At 36.6% G+C, this 19,031-nt stretch overlaps 10 protein-coding genes across 10 annotated transcripts; 6 read left to right on the top strand and 4 right to left on the bottom strand.

The window, feature by feature from the left end:
• Gasu_60770 (uncharacterized protein) lies at nt 1-595 on the bottom strand (the record flags this gene model as incomplete). Its single annotated transcript, XM_005702764.1, has 1 exon — nt 1-595. A coding segment is annotated over exon 1 (564 nt), but the record flags the coding sequence as incomplete, so codon positions are not given.
• A 3,459-nt stretch (nt 596-4,054) lies between these two features.
• Nucleotides 4,055-4,755, bottom strand: Gasu_60760 (DNA polymerase epsilon subunit 4). Its single transcript, XM_005702763.1, has 3 exons — nt 4,569-4,755; nt 4,406-4,520; nt 4,055-4,357 (listed from the first exon to the last, which is right to left on the bottom strand). Exons 1-3 carry the CDS (start codon nt 4,710-4,712, stop codon nt 4,269-4,271), a joined length of 348 nt encoding a protein of 115 aa, XP_005702820.1. The 5' UTR covers nt 4,713-4,755; the 3' UTR covers nt 4,055-4,268.
• Nucleotides 4,756-4,915: 160 nt separating this feature from the next.
• Gasu_60750 (O-methyltransferase) lies at nt 4,916-6,160 on the top strand. The gene has a single exon (XM_005702762.1). The coding sequence runs from the start codon at nt 4,953-4,955 to the stop codon at nt 6,090-6,092; it is 1,140 nt and encodes a 379-aa protein (XP_005702819.1). The 5' UTR covers nt 4,916-4,952; the 3' UTR covers nt 6,093-6,160.
• Nucleotides 6,161-6,165: 5 nt separating this feature from the next.
• On the top strand, nt 6,166-7,780 carry Gasu_60740 (NADH dehydrogenase (ubiquinone) flavoprotein 1). The gene has a single exon (XM_005702761.1). The coding sequence runs from the start codon at nt 6,235-6,237 to the stop codon at nt 7,708-7,710; it is 1,476 nt and encodes a 491-aa protein (XP_005702818.1). The 5' UTR covers nt 6,166-6,234; the 3' UTR covers nt 7,711-7,780.
• A 5-nt stretch (nt 7,781-7,785) lies between these two features.
• Nucleotides 7,786-8,845, bottom strand: Gasu_60730 (uncharacterized protein). The gene is made up of 3 exons (XM_005702760.1): nt 8,050-8,845; nt 7,956-7,991; nt 7,786-7,904 (listed from the first exon to the last, which is right to left on the bottom strand). Exons 1-3 carry the CDS (start codon nt 8,146-8,148, stop codon nt 7,830-7,832), a joined length of 210 nt encoding a protein of 69 aa, XP_005702817.1. The 5' UTR covers nt 8,149-8,845; the 3' UTR covers nt 7,786-7,829.
• A 940-nt stretch (nt 8,846-9,785) lies between these two features.
• On the top strand, nt 9,786-10,468 carry Gasu_60720 (5-hydroxyisourate hydrolase). Its single transcript, XM_005702759.1, has 2 exons — nt 9,786-10,062; nt 10,110-10,468. Exons 1-2 carry the CDS (start codon nt 9,873-9,875, stop codon nt 10,274-10,276), a joined length of 357 nt encoding a protein of 118 aa, XP_005702816.1. The 5' UTR covers nt 9,786-9,872; the 3' UTR covers nt 10,277-10,468.
• Nucleotides 10,469-10,745: 277 nt separating this feature from the next.
• Nucleotides 10,746-14,200, top strand: Gasu_60710 (uncharacterized protein). Its single transcript, XM_005702758.1, has 6 exons — nt 10,746-11,911; nt 11,964-12,430; nt 12,489-12,720; nt 12,765-13,053; nt 13,101-13,298; nt 13,359-14,200. The coding sequence occupies exons 1-6, from the start codon at nt 10,753-10,755 to the stop codon at nt 14,044-14,046; spliced, it is 3,033 nt and encodes a 1,010-aa protein (XP_005702815.1). The 5' UTR covers nt 10,746-10,752; the 3' UTR covers nt 14,047-14,200.
• Nucleotides 14,096-14,583, top strand: Gasu_60700 (transcription elongation factor B, polypeptide 1). Its single transcript, XM_005702757.1, has 2 exons — nt 14,096-14,248; nt 14,295-14,583. Exons 1-2 carry the CDS (start codon nt 14,104-14,106, stop codon nt 14,483-14,485), a joined length of 336 nt encoding a protein of 111 aa, XP_005702814.1. The 5' UTR covers nt 14,096-14,103; the 3' UTR covers nt 14,486-14,583.
• Gasu_60690 (S-methyl-5'-thioadenosine phosphorylase) lies at nt 14,361-17,155 on the bottom strand. Its single transcript, XM_005702756.1, has 9 exons — nt 16,877-17,155; nt 16,329-16,824; nt 15,584-16,278; nt 15,422-15,520; nt 15,165-15,350; nt 14,946-15,114; nt 14,757-14,887; nt 14,571-14,710; nt 14,361-14,510 (listed from the first exon to the last, which is right to left on the bottom strand). The coding sequence occupies exons 1-9, from the start codon at nt 17,102-17,104 to the stop codon at nt 14,453-14,455; spliced, it is 2,202 nt and encodes a 733-aa protein (XP_005702813.1). The 5' UTR covers nt 17,105-17,155; the 3' UTR covers nt 14,361-14,452.
• Nucleotides 17,156-17,305: 150 nt separating this feature from the next.
• On the top strand, nt 17,306-18,970 carry Gasu_60680 (myo-inositol 2-dehydrogenase). Its single transcript, XM_005702755.1, has 5 exons — nt 17,306-17,461; nt 17,514-17,801; nt 17,864-18,103; nt 18,153-18,268; nt 18,325-18,970. Exons 1-5 carry the CDS (start codon nt 17,369-17,371, stop codon nt 18,818-18,820), a joined length of 1,233 nt encoding a protein of 410 aa, XP_005702812.1. The 5' UTR covers nt 17,306-17,368; the 3' UTR covers nt 18,821-18,970.
• Nucleotides 18,971-19,031: the final 61 nt, after the last annotated feature.

Here is a 19,031-nt window from a genome sequence, read left to right as displayed (position 1 = left end):
CACGGGAATAGCAGAACAAAGCGTTACTCGTGAACCTCCAGCACCACCTCCACCAATAACCAAACCTCTGGCTTTGTGGACATGTTCAGGTATTGTCACGACGTGTAAACCAGGACTATCAAACGAACGAGAAACTTCCGGTCGCACTTGTCCTATCTGAGTAAGGAAAGAAGCAGGAGCGTCATCTTGCAAAAAGGGTTCCAACGAGCTTTCTTCCAAATATCCTTGAAACTGAATACGATGACCTCCTTGAACAGACTCATAGACTCTTCCTTCTGTCAACGAAACATTTTCTAGAGGACACAAACTGGGAACAAAACTTGTATCCAGCAAAGTATCATTTACTTTCAAACTAGTTTCTTCAAAGCCAGATTCTCTACAATCTGGAATATCTGCTGTTATATTCACTGGAGGAACTAAGGTTGTGGAAAAGACCTTGTATAAAGTACGGTTATCTACCTTCACCTTACTTCCAAATATCACATGGATATCGGGTCCTCTGGGAACTTGTACTGTATAAATACTGGGATGGGAATAACCTATTTGGTGACATTCTCCAAGCATCAGAATACATGAAAGAACCAGAAAAATTCTCCAATACATGAAGAGAACTTCCAGGGACTCGAACCAAAATCATAGACTACTTTTCAATTGTCATTTGTTTGCTTCTTTCAACGAGACAATTATAAAGTATTTACAGCCATCCATCAGACGATCAGCTTCCTCTTTGGATTTTATGACTCTTAGTAAGCAGCCTGAATGTGAAAAGAGTTCAACTATGAATTGGTACTAGTTTCTATATTTGAGGACTATATTTTATTGTAGAATTGAGAGATTACTTTTGATTGGTCAATGAAATGGATAGGAAGAACAGACAACAAATCATATAAAAACTGAGACACGAGTGCAAAGTCATGTTAAGGTTGATACACGTTGTTATCTTTTACACATAAGAATTTTGAGAAATTGTAGGAATCGCTCTAAGAACTAAACTCTTGCAGCGTTCTATCAAACCTTTTTTGAATCACAGAGCTTATCTGAAGACAAACCTACCTTACTAGATAAATTTTGTAACGTCCGTAATGATGAAGAAAGGGTGAAGTTTAAGTTGTCAGACAATTACTCAGTCATTAGAAGGAATCCTCCTCCAAACTATTGTATCAGTAAAAAGGAAAGTACAAGTAGATGCCAGGCCGACTCTACTTTGAGAAAGTAAAGTTTGGTTTTTACTTTATTTGGCACTAGTTGTAGCAAGGAATCTGAAAAGACTTGACTTTTACTAGTCTTTAATGTTTCCCTTGTCATCTAAAAGTCTTTTGATATTCTCTCTGCTAGTAATGTGAACCAAAAGGATTATCAAGCGAAAGAGTAACTCTTAGTATGCCTCTAAAGGAAACGCCGATGCTTTTAGCGTCGTGAATGGTTTTAGCAAAAATCTGGCTTCATTCTCTTCAACTCTCTCAAATTTTCATAGAGTTTGGTCACTGAGTCGTTCATAAAAGTGATATTGTGCATTTTTATTTTTGTATAAAAGGTACCCTCCATGTTTGAGGTATTTCTTTGCCACGTAGCTCAATGAATTTTCCTTTGAGTTCCGCAATATGTCTATGGCAATCATTTGAAGTTTCAACATGAACCTCTGTTGAGTTAGTAGGTTTGTAAAAGTAGTGGTCCAAGTATTATCGGTGTTTCTAGAAAACTTTGCACCTTTCAAAGCTTAACTTATCTTCACAGTTATCTTTTGGCTCGTGCTGTTTTATATTCGAGTTTGTTGAATATAATGAAAAGCTCGAGTTGTCAAGTTTATTGAATGTTGCTTTCTTCTTGGTTAGTTACTATATTGCAGAATTCTGACTTGAGAGCAACCTTTGTTGAGTCCATTTTGTGAATCCAAAACTGTTGGTCGTTTTCTTTGACTCTTGAGACTCCATATACCTTTTCTATTCATGGAGTAAAAGACTTGTGTCCAAGACTCCTTTTTGATGGTTGCATTGTGTTTCAAGCTAGTTTGCTATTCTAGAGCTTATTTGTGACTTTTATTTATATCTCTCCAAGATCAACATACCATTGGATTCGTGTGTTGGCAGTTGATATTTTGTATCCTAAACTCATCTTTTGATTCAGAATATTGCTACTTGATATTTATATTTATTTATATATATATATAGAGAGAGAGAGAGAGGAGTTGAAATACTATTTTCATCAACAGTGAGTTGTTCTTTATCTGCAGGAAGCATGACCATAACAACGAGGATTTCACTCCTTTGGAACAACAAAAAGAAAAGCTAGAGTTGATCTATAAAAACTATAGCTTTTTCACAGATAAAAGTATTCAACACATCATCAAAGGACAAGGAAGTGACGACTGATTTATAATAGAGTGGATAAATTGAAAACAAAATAATAGTTTTGCAAGCAACTTGAAATCAACAAAAAAAGATAAACAACAAATTGGAATGAAAAGTTGTGAATAAACCAATTCATAGATTTTCAGTGCTAATAGCCGAAATGACACTGAAAAAGGGCTAGATTGACCAACTTATGATTGAAGATGTGATGTTAGTACCCAAAGAACGGAAAGCATTTCGAGAAAGAGAGCAGAATATAGTAAGAAGGATGACTAAATATAGACGACTCGATACAAAGAATTGAATTTAGTAAACTCAATTATCAATCATTCCATTACATAAAGAATGTTTACGACGAAAGAAATGGAACAAATTCAATAAACCAATAATGAAACCACTATGAATTTCAAGAAATATTAGACAAGAACTATTTCTTTGGATTTCAAGAAAGAGTCCCTAAAAACTTTGAATGCGGAATGTTGTCTCGATCCATAGAGACATTCAATAGCTGAATGAACTATTACCATTTTAAAATATATTGTTTGAAACATATCCGAGGAACAAATTGCCTTTTTGCTTGAGAATTGTTTTCACTTTTACATTGTCAGCAGTTGCTATTTGGCATTGATGGAGTTGCTGTTTTTTGTCTTTTATGTATCAACCCTTGTTATTGTTGTTTATTGATTTTGATAATAGAATATCCAAAAAGACTATTCCTATGTTATCAGCCATGGAATGCTTTTCAATATTCCATAGTGATGTCGAATATTTCAGTCTTTCTTTCCACACAATATAATTGTATGTTTATTTGATTCGACGATGTTCTTACTCTTTTGTTGTTTCGTAAAGGTCTTCATTTCAAATATCTGCAACTGATTTATCTCTTTTTCACAAACTAGTTGCATCATAAAAGTTTCTCAAAAAAGATACTTTTCTCATATTCCTTGGGTCTCCTACGCAACAATTTCTTGGTGATACAAATGAACTTTCTTACCGATAATTGACAAGGATATTATTCTACTCTTCCATCCAGTGAAATAATCAATCAGCAACTTGCCTATTTTCTAGAGTTTTACTGTATTCCCTTGGACAATTCACTACATTTGAATAATCTAGGAGAGTTGCTATCTTTCTTCTTCTTGGATATTGTTTCTTGGCAAGTCGAGTCTCAAAAGACATCTTTCTGCTGATGTTGTAGGACTTACGGAGGAATGGAATTGTGAGTCTTACAACAAGTTGGAACGATAACAGAAATAGAATTGTCATATACAACTGAAGGATGACCATTTCCAGATTTCATCGAATTGTATGAAACACAAGTAAATGTGCACATAACTTTACATTCATCGATTATGGATAAGACGAAATATTGGATAGAAAAATCATCAATCTTTTTTAGCCACTTTGAAAGAGACTCATTGAATTTGCACCAAAGAATATATCAAAAGACTCAGGGAATCAGTCATTGCAAAATGAAATAGTATCACTATATGATGTATAATAAGTGACAACATACGATTAGTTATCAAGGTGACTCTAGATAAGCGTTTTCTTAAAAGGTGTTAGGTTACGAATGTCAATCAGCAAAACATGAGTTCTTGGAATAGCTCAGCTCGGCCCTTTTCTTTTTTCTATCCATAGCCTATATATATATATATATATATGTATGATGAAGAAAAAGTCATGAAGATACTAGACAAAGAATATGCACAATCTATCAATTACCCAAAGCCATTTTATCGCCAACAAGAAATAATAATAGTAACAACAACAACAGCGTCGTTCTTAGTTGCCAAAGCAACTATTCCAGTGCACGGTTTCACTGGCCAGAATCTCAACTTCTACACTCATCCTCTTTACGTTCCACTTGCAGCCGAGAGGCATAGAGTGGTCGACTAGCAAGAAGGGTTTATCCTGTTTCTATTCTACTTGTTGTATTGCTTCTTCTTTTTCAGGACCACCATCTCGAAACAACAAGTACTCACCACTTAGTTTTTCTGGAACTACCTCTTTTGGAAAAAGTTATACGTGCCAACAACAAAAGTATTTCAACTTGCCTCGTAAAAAGTGTAGTGCTGGAACGGAATGAACAGTTTCTGACAGGGCCTTGTAACTCAACTTATCCTTGTTATCTTTGATACTTTCTTTTACCAAATAATCCACAAATAGTTCCTAGAGTCCAAGTTACGAGGAAGAGGTAGTTTCAAGTAACAATACTACTGTTGCTTTGGTAACCACGGCTACTGTTTCTTCCCGCACAAGTAACGAGTCTTCATCCAGTTTCATTATCTTTTTTACTCGTGATTGTGGAAGTGTCCATATTGTCTTTACAGTTGACTGTTCCATAGGGTCGTCAACGACCATCCTCCCCCATTTAAGAAAGAAAAAAAGATGGCGCCAAAAGTGTCACAGCCTTTTGCTGACACGTGGATAAGAGAAATTCAAGACTTGCCTTTCTATGGACCATTCAGAGTTTATCGATACGGTATCATTACTTTATGGAGAGTATTGTTGCGAATACTATCTTAAGGTTGGGCTACTTATGAGCCTTCTAGAAGAATGTCCTATTGACATTATGTCTTCCCAAAAGAGATTGCTTTAGAAATGACTCGAGTATCGTTCATCGTTTGCTTGGATAAGAATCTTTTCCTAAACCGTAATAAATTTTCATCTGTTTGTTCTCGACAACCTTGTTGTGCGTTTCACCACAAATATAGGTATCCAATTATGGCTTCACAAGACGATAGAGAACAACAGTTGCAACAAATAAGTCGCATAATCCATGGCTATACAGGTGCAAGGACACTTATGACTGCAATACAGTTGAGTGTTTTTACTCATATAGCTCAAGGAAACCACTCAGTGGAACAAATAGCAAGAGCTGCAGACGCCAACTCTCGGGGTATCAGCAAGTTGTTGGACGCTTTGGTTGGCATGGAATTTTTGAAAAAGGACAAACCCAACCATTATGAACTGCTACCTTGTAGTGCCAGGTTTTTGGTGAAATCAAGTCCAGAGTATGTAGGTGCTATGCATGAGAACGATGATCACTGGATTGCCTGGTCCAACTTGAACAATGTAATCAAGACAGGTCAACCTTGTATGACAGTTGATCAGGAAAAGAAGGCAGAAGAGTTTTTCCCGCATTTGGTAAAATCTCTACATCAAATGAGCTTGGGTAAGGCCAATCGTTTGGCTGAAAAGTTGCTGGAAGGAAGACAGGATGTTGCTTTGGAAGTAATCGACATTGCTTGTGGCTCTGGTGTATGGAGTATTCCTTTGGCTGAAAAGTCCAACAAAGTTAGGGTTACTGCACAAGATTTTCCAAAGATATTAGAACTGACCAAGTCTTATGTACGACATCATGAAGTGGATAAACAATTCAACTATTTAGCAGGTGACTTGAAGACGGTAGACTTGGGTGAACAAAAGTATGACATTGCTATTCTTGGGAATATTGTGCATTCGGAAGGAGAAAAATCTTCCAAGACATTGTTTCATAAGCTGGCTCAAGCCTTGAAACCTCAAGGGAAAGTTGTGGTTATTGATATGTTTCCAAATAATGAGCGTACTGGACCTGCTTATCCTTTGTTATTTGCTCTCAACATGTTGGTAAATACGACAGAAGGAGATACTTTTACTTTTGAAGAATATCGTCAGTGGTTTATAGAAGCAAATATTCCTCATGTTTCGATGTTGGAAGTTGCTCCAGAATTTTCAGTCATAGTAGCACAACTAGCTTGATTTGTCTATTTTCATATATATATAAAATAATAGTTTGTGTGGTTTCATTCCCTATTTTTGCATCATGAAAAAATGCATTCTCATTTTGGCGCAATTGGAGAATTATTGCATTCATTAGGAATAGTCATTTCCGAGTTGGACCATGTCTATTTGGAAAGCCAGTTCAACTTGGGTTTTTACTGTCAACACAAAACTTGTTATCAGTCATTGTCCATCTTTAAGGGGATTTGCTACGGAGGCACCTAAAAAGGAAACTTGGAGAGCTTCCAACGCTGAAAAGAGTTTTGGAGGTTTACAAGACAAAGACCGTATATTTACCAACTTGTATGGAGAATTGGATTGGACAATAAAGGGTGCAGAAAAGAGAGGAGACTGGTATGCAACCAAGGATTTGGTTCTCAAGGGAAGGGATTGGCTGATTAACGAAATAAAGGCTTCAGGACTACGTGGGAGAGGTGGTGCAGGGTTTCCATCGGGTTTGAAGTACTCGTTTATGCCCAAAGTTTCAGATGGAAGGCCCAACTATTTGGTGGTAAACGCCGACGAATCTGAACCAGGAACTTGTAAAGATAGAGAAATTATGAGAAACGATCCTCACAAGTTGGTGGAAGGTTGTTTATTGGTTGGTAGAGCCATGGGTGCTAGAGCAGCCTATATTTATATCCGAGGTGAATACGTGCACGAAAGAAAGAGACTGGAACATGCAGTCAGTGAAGCATATCAAAAAGGATATTTGGGTAAAAATGCTTGTCTTACCGGATATGACTTTGATGTCTATGTCCATTATGGTGCTGGTGCTTATATTTGTGGTGAAGAAACCGCACTTTTGGAATCTTTGGAAGGAAAGCAAGGAAAGCCAAGATTGAAACCTCCTTTTCCAGCCAATATTGGCTTGTATGGATGTCCTTCTACAGTTACCAATGTCGAAACTGTTTCCGTAGTTCCAACTATATTAAGAAGAGGTCCTTCTTGGTTCGCTTCTTTTGGCAGAAAGGGAAATGCTGGAACCAAATTGTTTTGTATAAGTGGTCACGTAAATAGTCCAACAACTGTGGAAGAAGAAATGAGTATTTCACTCAAAGAACTTATTGAAAGACATGCGGGAGGAGTTCGTGGTGGTTGGGATAACTTGTTGGCAGTTATTCCAGGAGGGTCTTCGGTACCATTGATCCCTAAAAGTATTTGTGACGATGTAATGATGGATTTTGATGCCTTGAAGGAAGTACAATCTGGCTTAGGAACTGCTGCAGTTATAGTAATGGATAAAAGCACAGATATTGTGCATGCCATTGCTAGGCTATCCAAATTCTATAAGCATGAGTCATGTGGTCAGTGTACACCTTGTCGTGAAGGGACAGGCTGGTTGTGGAATATTATGGAAAGAATGAGACGAGGTGAAGCAGCTAAGGAAGAAATTGATATGTTGAATGAGGTAACACGACAAATTGAAGGTCATACTATTTGTGCCTTGGGTGATGCTGCAGCTTGGCCAGTTCAAGGACTCATTCGTCACTTTCGAGGAGAGTTGGAACGTCGTATTGACGTGTATCAACAAAAACTAGCAAAACAGCAGCAAAAAACAAAACAGAATGAAACTGTCTCTTCGGCCGCTTATTAAAAGACTGTAAAGTTTGTGTTTGTTATTTTTGCCTTTTTCAACTGTTGCAATAAGGGTTCATACTCTGTGGGTCTTCCTAGCTATGTAAGATTTATTTGAGTAACAGTTGTCTTTTGTAGTCAACCTTGTGCGTTCTTATCAACGACACCTTTGTTCTGTGATTCTTCTTCATCTTCTTCAGGAGGTAATGGTTCCTATCATCCAGTTTCCGTTGTAATAGAACGAAATAAAATATATCAACCTACCATTTCCTCCAAATTTCCTGGTGCTGTTTGTTTCATCTTGCAAAAAAAACTGGGTTTAGTTGAAAGGCTATGCTCAACACGTACCCGTACTTACCCTAATCATAGTGGCTGCATAAACAACAGTAACAAATACAGTACAACCAGCAAATACAATACGGTTTCTACGACGTATTTTTCTTAAGTGAGCTTCCATTCCTTTCTCTAAAACAATATCGACAACACAAAATCCAATGTCGATCAATCAGCTCTTAGAAAGACCAACTTACACACACACACACACACGTACAAAGAAATGGAATTATTGCAATCTCAAGTGCTTCTCACTATCAAAGAAAAAAGGTTCATGATCAGAAAGAGAAATAATTAGTGATGTCCAATTTCGAGGCAAGTCTTGGAAGATATGGCGTAGTCATTCAACTGACGATCGAAAGTAGTTTTACTTGCCTCTCTTACTGTTTTCTCCATGATTGACGTGAATGGGGAATAGTCAGTGTTCGTTTTTATTTCATCATTATGTTTTTTGTACACTCTTGGAAAAGAAACATTCGAATTTTCATGGCAAAAAAAGTAGTCTTGACTAAAAGCAGTATGAAACAGGATCTTGGAATAAACTTGTCTACAAATATTCTTCCAGCGTCAAAAACCACTCTTCGCTGCTGTATCTAGCTCCAAACAAACCTAACAAGTCTTGAGAATACTACTGCTCACAAGTTAGAGGAAAGACCACAAGGTTGCAAAGAAAAAGAAACTGCGAACAACCAAGTACATACACTAAACCTTATAGTGTCGTTTGCAACGTCAACTTCAAAAAAACCAAAACAGCAGAAGAACAAGAAAGATAATCCGAAAAAATTGTTAGAGAACTCAAAATAAACAACAAACAGATTAAATTTGATAAAAATCCGGATAAATGACTAAGAAGAATAGCATCACACACAAAAAATACAAATAAGCAAAAAGAGAGATTTTTAAAAAATAATAGAACTGGAAGAAAAGGAAGGTTATTTGTTTCATGATGGCACGTTTTCTTTTTTTTAAAAAATAATTGTAGGTAGCAAAGACAAGTAGTAGTGCAATAATAATAAAAAAATTAGTTTTTGCAATTTTGAAAATAAAAGCTTGTGAAGCTATTCGTCGTTGTAGCTTATTACAATATGTTGCTTGTTATTTACTAAATCAGTCGTAATTTTAATCACTTTTTCTTTCTTGTGCTTTTTATCATTTAGATCTATTTTTTGTGAATTTCAGAATAAACAAACTTGAAATTAAAATTTTGGTGTTTTTTAATTTCTTTTTGAATTTATCGTTGATCATTTTCTTTAATTTTTTTGGGTCAACATGCTAAGTCTGTTTTAATTTAACGTAACTTTCTTTTCCAATTAACACGCATCAATGAAAGTTAACTTCTATTAGTAACTTTGTCTAGACACTTGTTTTCAACAGGCACCTGATAGCAACAATAAAATTTTAAGCAGCTGTCTTATTTTTGAAAGAATGTGAGCTTTACCCGTTTTTCTTACCTGCTAGTTTGTTGACTTATGTGTATCAAAGAAGATCAAATGTTTCGTAAGTATTGCAAAGGAGGATTCTTTTTAATACTTAAAAAGTAAATGATTGTTTAGTTTCTACTTGCTTTCAGAACCTCTTTCATAAATGGCTTGCTAGAAGTAATAACAAGTTCTGTTGACAATTTTTTATACGAACCAGTTTTGGGTTTTGTTTGTGTTTGACATTATTGAGGATATTAGGTGTGATCATTGTATGAATTTCTTTAGCAACAACTTTTTGCACTGACAGGTCGAAGAACGCAGACTTTATTTCACAGTGATCCAGTTTTGTGCCTTGATACACTTGAATTTTTAGGAGAGGATTCCACGTTGGAAAAATAGAGTTTTTATAGAGGAGTTGTTTGGGGGGATGACCGATACGAGTGGACTAAGTGTCCACGTAATAGACTCAGTATGTGGTACTGCTGCTCAAGGCATTCGAGTATCTTTATATTACAAAGAGAATACGAGGGATGAAAAGTACTCTCTTATGGTAGAAGATGAGACCAATGCGGATGGTCGCGTTGACCAACTTGCCCCTGATGGAACTTTGGCACCTGGTAAGTCTTTTCATCGTCATAGTTATTACAAGTCACCAACTTTTTAGGTACATACAAAATCCGTTTTCATTGTTTAGAATACTTTTCAAAACAGAGCATGACTTGTTTTTATCCATTCTGTGACGTGGTCTTTTCGGTTGGAAGTTATTTTTCCCACTTTCATATCCCTTTGATCCTCAGTCCTTTTGGTTATACTACATACAAAGGCGTATAATAGGAATTCACGTGATTTAGTTTTCAATTCACTATACTTTCAAAAGAACGAAAGGATATTTGTTTCTTTATTCGCTATTGATTCTCCAAACAAGGACGCTTTTTATAAAACACATTTTCTCTCTTTTTATATATCCAAAGATAACCAACCAAACGATCGAAGCAAGTATCCAAGAAAAGATCGTTGGCTTTCTATTCTTCTGTTCTTTTTGGTGGGGGGTGTGGGAGATAGACTTTTGGATGTTGTGTTTCACCATCTTTTGCTCATCGTTTCGTATGAAACGGATCACTTCTCCTTGTTATCATAAACGAACAACTAGAAAGTCTTCCCAATTTCTAGTACACGATCGACGTTGTTACCACAAACCGTTTTTGAATTGCTTTTGTTCGGTTATGAAGAGGAAGAAATCCCATTCTATTTCGAAAAGCAACTTGTTAAAGCACAGTTGGATTTCCTATATAGAACATGAAAAACTAATGCATGGCGTAGTTTTGGATGCTCCGTTATCTCGCCGAAGTGGAACAGACCTTGTCTTGCAAGTCTTGGGTTGTCATTTTCCTAGTTTGTTTGATGATGATGAAGAAGAAGAAGAAAAAGTTGTTGGCATACTCAAGCCCCATATTATTTCTATGGGTAATGTAGTGGACATTTATGAAGGTTCACAACCAGATGGATTGTCCTTTTGTACCGCAACTAGTGTATCCGATTCAAGTCTTCATCATAGTATATGGAAGTCTTTTCGTGTTATTTCTAGTCGAGTGGAATCCATTTTGTTTTCCATTTCATTCCAACACGTGGAAGGCATGTATCAGTCATTTTCGAAGATGGATAATGAACGTAGCTTTCCAAGTTATTTATTTTGTCAATATTTATTTCCAGGAAGACAGTTAGACTTGTGTCATTGGATAGTCACTGGACTTGTATTAAAGAGTTTGAAGCAACATTTTCGAAGAGGTCCACCAGGCCAAGGCTTTATAGTTGAGTCGAGAGCTTCGAGGAGAAGTAAGTCATTGTTTGCTTGGAAACTTTTATGGGATAGTGTTTGGAAAGATAAAGAAGAGTGGTATTCGAAGAGTGCTTATGAAAGAGGACGACTGATTTCGATGAGTCCATTGCTATTTGTAGATGCAGTTCAGTGGATAGGACATTTAGAACAATGTCTATATGAAGGCCATTTGGACAAAGAAGCTCAAGTTGTTTTAAAGAGTTTGAATGTTACGCCAAGTTTACAAAGTTTATGTTGCTTGTTGGAAGAATGTGGTTCTATGATTCCTTCAAGTACTGAGTTGCAACTCTTACCATCTTTTGAAGAAGAATGGATGCATCCCATCATAAGACAAAGAGAGAAGAGAATGGAATCTTCTTGTTCTCACAAGTTGAATCATCATCATTCACTTCATAGTTATTGTTTTGATACTCAAGACTCGATAGCATTGGACGATGCTATTAGTGTGGAAAGAGTGAATGATCATTATGTGATTGTAAGTGTTCATATCATTGATGTTGCTTCTTATATTCCAACGGGTTGTCCATTGGATGAAGAAGCCAGACGTAGAGAAGAAACTTTGTATATGAAAAACAAAACATTTCATATGTTGCCACCCAAATGGTTACGATTATTGTCCTTTTCTACAGGTAAGTTGCAAAAAGTGTAATTGATTACTTTCACACAACGAATATATTATAGAATGGAACAATGATACTTTGGCAGCTCGCTTTCATATAGATATTTCACATACTTGTAAAGTCATCAAAGAAGAACTTGTTCCAATGCAGATTCCTCCTATTCATCGTTGTTATCGGTTTTCACCAACTGGACTCACCATCGTGGATAAGGAAGAAGAAACCATGATGATGGAGAATGATTGGAATATTTTATGGACTTTTATCTGTTTTGATCAACAACAACCACAATCGATACCTCGTCCAATATCCAAAATGAATATAGAATATTTATTAGACTACTATTTGACTAGAGCAAGTGCACTTATTCGAAAACATGTACTATCATCATCGATGATGATTTGTTCTTTTCAACAAGACAAAGAAGTGAACAAATTCCAACGTATGATTAGGAAAAACAAGAAACGTTTGGGTACTCGTCCTTTAAGAAAATATGAAGACTTGATGATACAACGCCTATGCATTGGTGAAGTAAGTAGGTAGGATGAAGAATGTGTTTTGTTCCTTTCTCTCTTTTCTTTTTGTATAGGAAACCACTTGGAAAGATGTTTTGCAATATTATGAAAATAAGAAAGATAGAATGAAACATATTCGACTTGTCAAGATATGTAATCGATTCTTTCAACAATGGGTGTTTCAACGTGGATGTCGTATGAATGAAAAACCTTTCTATGTGATGAGTGATATTTGGGAGTATCATCCAATTATCAAGAGAAAAGATAACCTTGAAAGAAGAAAGAAATATCCTATGGTTACTTTACGTATTTATTTATGGGGTATTTGGTTCACTTGTCATGGGAATAAGGAAATAGCCAATCCCAACATTCTATGGAAAGGAATCGTTCAAGAAATCCATTTGTTCTCTCAACAATGCAAAATCATATGGAAAGAGTCGAGTTGAAACAAGAAATAGATTGGAATGATATACCACTGTTTTGTCCCAGTAACTATTCTTTACCTAAACCTCAAGAACTAGACGAAGAGACGGAAAAGACTTGTTTGGGTGCACTCTCACACTTGGCTTTTGATGAACCGAGTACAACAGAAAAGATACAAGATTGGCAAGAAAAAGGAAAAGCTTTTTATATCAAAAAGTAAGAATATGAATACTTGGAATGTTAGACTCAAAGGAAAACTCTAGAAAGTATAAACAAGCTATCGACTGTTATACAAAAGCTTTACACGAATGGCAAAAGGAAACAGGGTTGGACCCTTGGACAGGTTGTGTGTTGTATAGTAATAGAGCAGCAGCACAACTAGCATTGAAAAACTATGGAAAAGCTTTAGAAGATTGTCAACAATCACTAGCGTTGGGAACTTTTGAAAAGTCCTATTATAGGTAAGAGTGTTGAAGAATGGTGGATGTTATTGCAGTCCATTGAATGAGTGAATATAATAGAGGTTGTATAGCTGCCTTGGCTATTCAAAAGTGGAAACAAGCACAAGTATTGTTACAACAAGCCAAAGAAAATAATGCTTTGGAATATAAGAGAATAGTGGAATTGGAAGAGAAAATAGCAACACAAAGTAGACAACAAGAAGAAGAAAAGAGAAGAGAAGTGCAACTACAACTAGAAAAGAAAACAAATTTACAAAGTCTCATCAACGCTTTGAAAGATAGAAATATACGTTTAGGATTGCCTTTGTTTGTCACTCAAAAGTGGTCATCCTACTTCCAACCACAAATATTATCTAATGATGAGTTAAGTTGGCCAGTACTTTTTGTCTACCCTGTTTATGAGGGCCAAAGTGACTTGTTGGAGAATTGTGTAGAAAATGTAAAACTTTGTGAATTGTTGGCCTTGTTATTCTCCAAAAGGGCGCCTTGGGACTATCGTGGCTTGTATCATCAAGAACATCTAAAAGTTTTCTATTATACTAATTGGACTCCTTGTTTGGAAGAAATGAATAGTGCAGTAGAATATCTGTATTCGAACAAGAATGGAAATATAGAAGCTTCTCCTATAGCAGAGAATGAAATGGGATCAAAGATAGTAGTGTCTCAACAACTAAGTTTGTCTCAAATTATTTCTAGGAAAGATTATGTAGTTCCATTGTATCCCGTCTTCTTTGTCATGCCTTCATAACTACTTTTTCCCAAAGATGATGAAGAAAATCAGATTTTTTTGGGGGACAAAGAAAAAATGACACAGAAAAATGAAAAAGGCGCACTTCTTACGAGGAAGGTACCTCAAGGCTACGTATTGTTGAAAAGCTCAGACGGGTTTGAATTTTATGTTGCAGAAGAATGCGCAAAAGTTTCCAAATTCTTGAAAACAACTCTGGAAAGTAGGTAAAGGATGTAAAGGTGAAAACTTGTGTCAACTTTGTCTAGGTGACTTCTCGGAAGCTAAAACAGGACAAATGATACTCAATGAAATACCTGGACACTTGCTGGAAAAAGTTTGTGAATACTTTTATTATCATATTATGTACGAACAAACGGAAGGAAACTTGCCTCCTTTTGAATTTCCTCCAGAAATGGCAGTGGAGTTACTTATGGTTGCCAACTTTCTCGACACTTGACTGACTGGCAAGAAACTCTTGCCACCTAGTTAAGACCCACTCCATTGTCAGTATAATATGAAGCTTTGTAGTAGAATAATATAACCTGTCGACATGTTTCAAGACTTTTTCCAAGGACAGAGTGGTCAAACTTCGATTTTTCAATAGCCTTCTTCCTTGTACCCAAACATCAGTTACTTGTTCTCGCTTGGCTGAATAAACAATAGAAGACATCGGATTGTATACCTCAGTAGGGTCAACTTGTCTGTTGCATAAAAGATAATTCGCTTACTGGACTTGTTTCGACAAAGCTCTTAAGATCTATTGCAATAACATCGGCTGCCTTTCCACGAGTAAGACTTCCTATTCTATCTTCTAAACCTAGGGCTCGAGCTGCACGACTCGTTGCCATAGATAGCGCTTCTATTCCATTTTTACCCACTTATTGAATATTTAAATGAAAGCAACAATTAAAACCAACCATATGCAGGAACGCTTGTTGAGTCTTTGGTTCGTCCTTTGGATAACAAAGCTGCGGTCTTTATCTCTTGTAGCATATCCAACGAATTATTACTTCCACAACTATCCGTTCCTAATGCCACGTTGATTCCAGCATCCAATAATCTTTCAATAGGACAAAATCCACAACCCTATTCGAGTCTTGTTTGGTTTATTTGTATAACTGATATAGTCTACTTACCAATTTCATATTAGATGTAGGACAATGCACTACATGAAACTGCTTACAAGTAGCAAGCCATTCTAATTCTTCTCTATTCACTTCTACCATATGTGCCGCAATGACATGACAGTTCAACAGACCCAGTTTCTTCAAATTAGATAAAGGTCTTTCAGGACTTTCAGACAAGTGACAAACAGAGGATTGCTAACAACACACAGAAAGAGAATATTCACAACTCGGAATAATGACAACATATATAAGAACGATATCCATACCCGATCCAAATTCATCGATGCATCACATTCTTCATTGGTTTCATGAAGGTGCGTATGAATGGGTAGACCATTAGATAAGCTCCTTTGGATGATCACTTGCTATCATGATACAAAAGCCCAATGGTTGAAACTGTCTAGTAACTTGAAATATTCATGACTTACCCAAGTTTGATCATTCACTGTATAAGGTGCATGCGGTGCATAACAAAAATGCAAAATATCGCAATGTTGAAATTCTTGCCAAACATCTTGTCCTTTGTCTATATATTCCAAAGTGCTGTTGCACTCTTTTTGAAATTCTATCGCAACTATTCCTACCATAGCACGGATGCCAACTTGTGTTGCTACTTCACAAGTATTTCTTGGAATCCAATACATATCATTGAAACAAGTAATACCACTTCTAATCATTTCAGCAACAGCCAAAAAAGTAGCATCTCTCAAATAGATTGGTAAATAGGCATCTTCCATAGGCCAAATAGTTTCTCTTAGCCATTTATTCAAATTTTGTTCTTCTTTCATTCCACGAAAGAAAGCCAACCCTGCATGACTATGAGCATTGATGAATCCTGGCAATAGACAATGATTGTCTAGATATTCTTGTTCTTTTGCTTGATAGCTCTTTTGAGCTATTTCAAAAGGCAAGATATGCTGAATGATTCCATTATGTATGACAAGAGAATGGTCCTTTAAATAGCATTCCATAGAATGATTATTTTTCTTCATACTTGGCAATACGAGAGCACTTTGGTCATCCATTGTTATGATCCATTGCGCATGAATGATAACATCTACAAGTTCTCTAGTATCCAAAGTAACGGGTGATACAAGTGCAGATGGATTGCGAGAAGATGAACCTGGAAATATTCTTGCTATTTATCGAAATACAATGATTCATTTGGCTTACCTACGAAATAATCGACCAAATAACTAACTATTTCTTCCACATGTTTTTGATGTTGTATTACACTTGATTGAAAATCTTGTGTAGAAAGGGTCTGCGAGGCTATTCCATTGGCATAGTTATCCACCGAACATACCATAGCATAAGGTATTCCCAATTCACTCGCTAATACGGCTTCTGTTGCTGCAGTCATACCGACCACGTCTCCGAGTTGGCTGAGAAATAAGGATTCGGTAGCAGTTTCAAAACGAGGTCCTTGTGTTTGAACATATACTCCTCTAGTTGAAATCTTTACTCCTTGTTGTTGTTGCAATACTGAAATGATATTCTCTCTCCAATTTGGATGAATTGCAGGCACTATATGACTTTGATTGTCATCAAATACACTGATGGGAGGAGAGAATAGAGCAACAAAGTCGTTGGGCACGACGATAGTACCAGGAGCAAGGGTAGGCTTCAAACTTCCTACGGAGCAAATAGCAATAATGGATTGAACTTTCTATATACAGATGATGAACACAAGTTGAGTCCAAGTGGCAGAATCAACTTACGCATTGTGACAAGGCAACCAGGTTGGCACGGTGGTTGATGAGGTGAGGTAGACTGTAGGCCCCTTGAAGGGACACATCAGCGTGATGTCTCTGCAAAAAGAAGCAGTTATGTTGTTCATCCACATATAAGATAACTTTTCCAAACTTGGTTTCTATTTGCTTTGGTTGGAAATGAGCAAACAAGTTGCTTTTCAATAATGCCGTTCCTCCGATAACCGCAATGGCCATGATCAACTCTATAGAAAGAACAAATGTGAATGACTTGTATTGACAAATCATTTCGTCTCTTTCTTTCCTATCAAAAGATCATATTCCTTTATTTTCTATTTCATAATGATTTTAGAATACCAACTCTCTTATATCAAGTACCCTATTCTTTCTTCACCAACTATTAGAAAAGAAAGATAGATGAATGATGGACGAGATAACGATTTATCTCTCTCTCTATTGGAAATTCATTGATTCTTTCTATTTTTCTTGAAAAGGGAGAAGATGGCTTTTGCAGGGTCACTCGTTTATTCTAAAAAAACTTGTACTTGGCAAGGAGGGATAGGCTTATGCAAGCACAACTCAACACATTCATGGGTAATAATTATACACATATATGTGGTTCTAGATTGTGCTGACAGTTGTCTAGTGCAAACCTGTTATGAGTCCTCGTCGTTTAACTACTTTTCAATGGAATATGAGAGTTGCACCTACTGCTAATGTATCTGATACTAGTTTGGGTGAAAAATCTTCAGAAACAGTAAATATCGGAATTATTGGTGCAGGAAGAATTGGTCAAGTACATGCCGAGAACTTGGCTTTTCGCATCAAAAAGGGAAGACTGGTTGGAGTAGCTTCAGGAACAAAACAATTGGCGGAAAGATGTAGCTTGGCAACAGGTTGTAAACCTTATTATGATTATCATGTGCTATTGGAGGTAGAGTATTCAGTTTGATTTCCAAGTCCATCGAACATATCCTCATATATGATATGTTGTAGGACCCTTCCGTGGATGCCGTTTGTATATGTTCTGCTTCCAATCAACATACCAAACAAATCATGGAAGCCGCAAGAGCAGGGAAACATATCTTTTGTGAAAAGCCTATCGATACCGATTTGAGGAAAATTGATGAGGCTTTACAAGTAGTGGAAGAATGTGGAGTAAAACTACAAGTAGGTTTTAATAGAAGATTTGATCAGAATTATTCTCGAGTCCGACAAGCTATTGTTCGTGGTGAAGTAAGTTGTGTATAGAAAATTGTGAAGAAGGATTGATTTCATGTTTCAGATTGGAACACCACAAATTTTACACATCGTGAGTAGAGACCCTTCTCCACCTCCTTTGGAATATCTAAAGAGTTCTGGTGGAATTTGGTTGGATTGTTCCATTCATGACTTTGATATGTAAGCATTATATCCATTAGATTGGATGGGCTATAGTATATACTCATTCTGTCTAGGGCAAGATTTTTGATTGGAGATGAAGTAGAACAAGTATATGCAGTTGGAGCCATTCATTGTGTACCTGAAATGAAGGAATTTGGAGATGTGGATACTTCCATCGTTTTATTACAATTCCGCAATGGAGTTGTAGCAACTATTGACAATTCTCGTCAAGCAGTTTATGGTTATGACCAACGTTGTGAAGTATTTGGTTCCCAAGGTTCTGTGCATATCAACAACAATTATCCCAATTCGGCAGTTATTTCAACCAGTCAAAGTATTATGCGAGATTTACCTCTACACTTTTTTATGGAAAGATACACGGAGTCTTTTATTGAGGAACTCGATCAATTTTGCGATTGCATTTTGAATAACAAACCTGTCCCAGTTACTGGTTGGGATGGAAGAGCTCCTGTGGTCATTGCATTGGCTGCAAAGAAAAGTTTTATGGAAGGTCGACCTATTCGTGTGGAACAAGTCGACTATGTTCACTCTGCTACTAGTACTCGATAAAGTTTGTATGATGGTTCTGTCCGTTAGAATTGTGACACTATTTGCACATACAAAGAACAATTGTCACAAGGAACCAACCCATCAAGGGATGAGATGATTTCGTCTTGATTCAAAACCAGTTGCCCACCACAACGACAGTTGGTTTGGTAAACTATATTGGAATGACCCAAGTCCACTTTCTTCCATTCTGTGAGAGGAACTTGCTCTACTA

The sequence above is a fragment of the Galdieria sulphuraria genome, assembly GCF_000341285.1.
Source record: "Galdieria sulphuraria unplaced genomic scaffold scaf_70, whole genome shotgun sequence".
Lineage (NCBI taxonomy): Eukaryota > Rhodophyta > Bangiophyceae > Galdieriales > Galdieriaceae > Galdieria > Galdieria sulphuraria.
The sequence above is the reverse complement of the archived record's forward strand: the minus strand, read 5'-3'. Positions and strand labels throughout refer to the sequence as shown.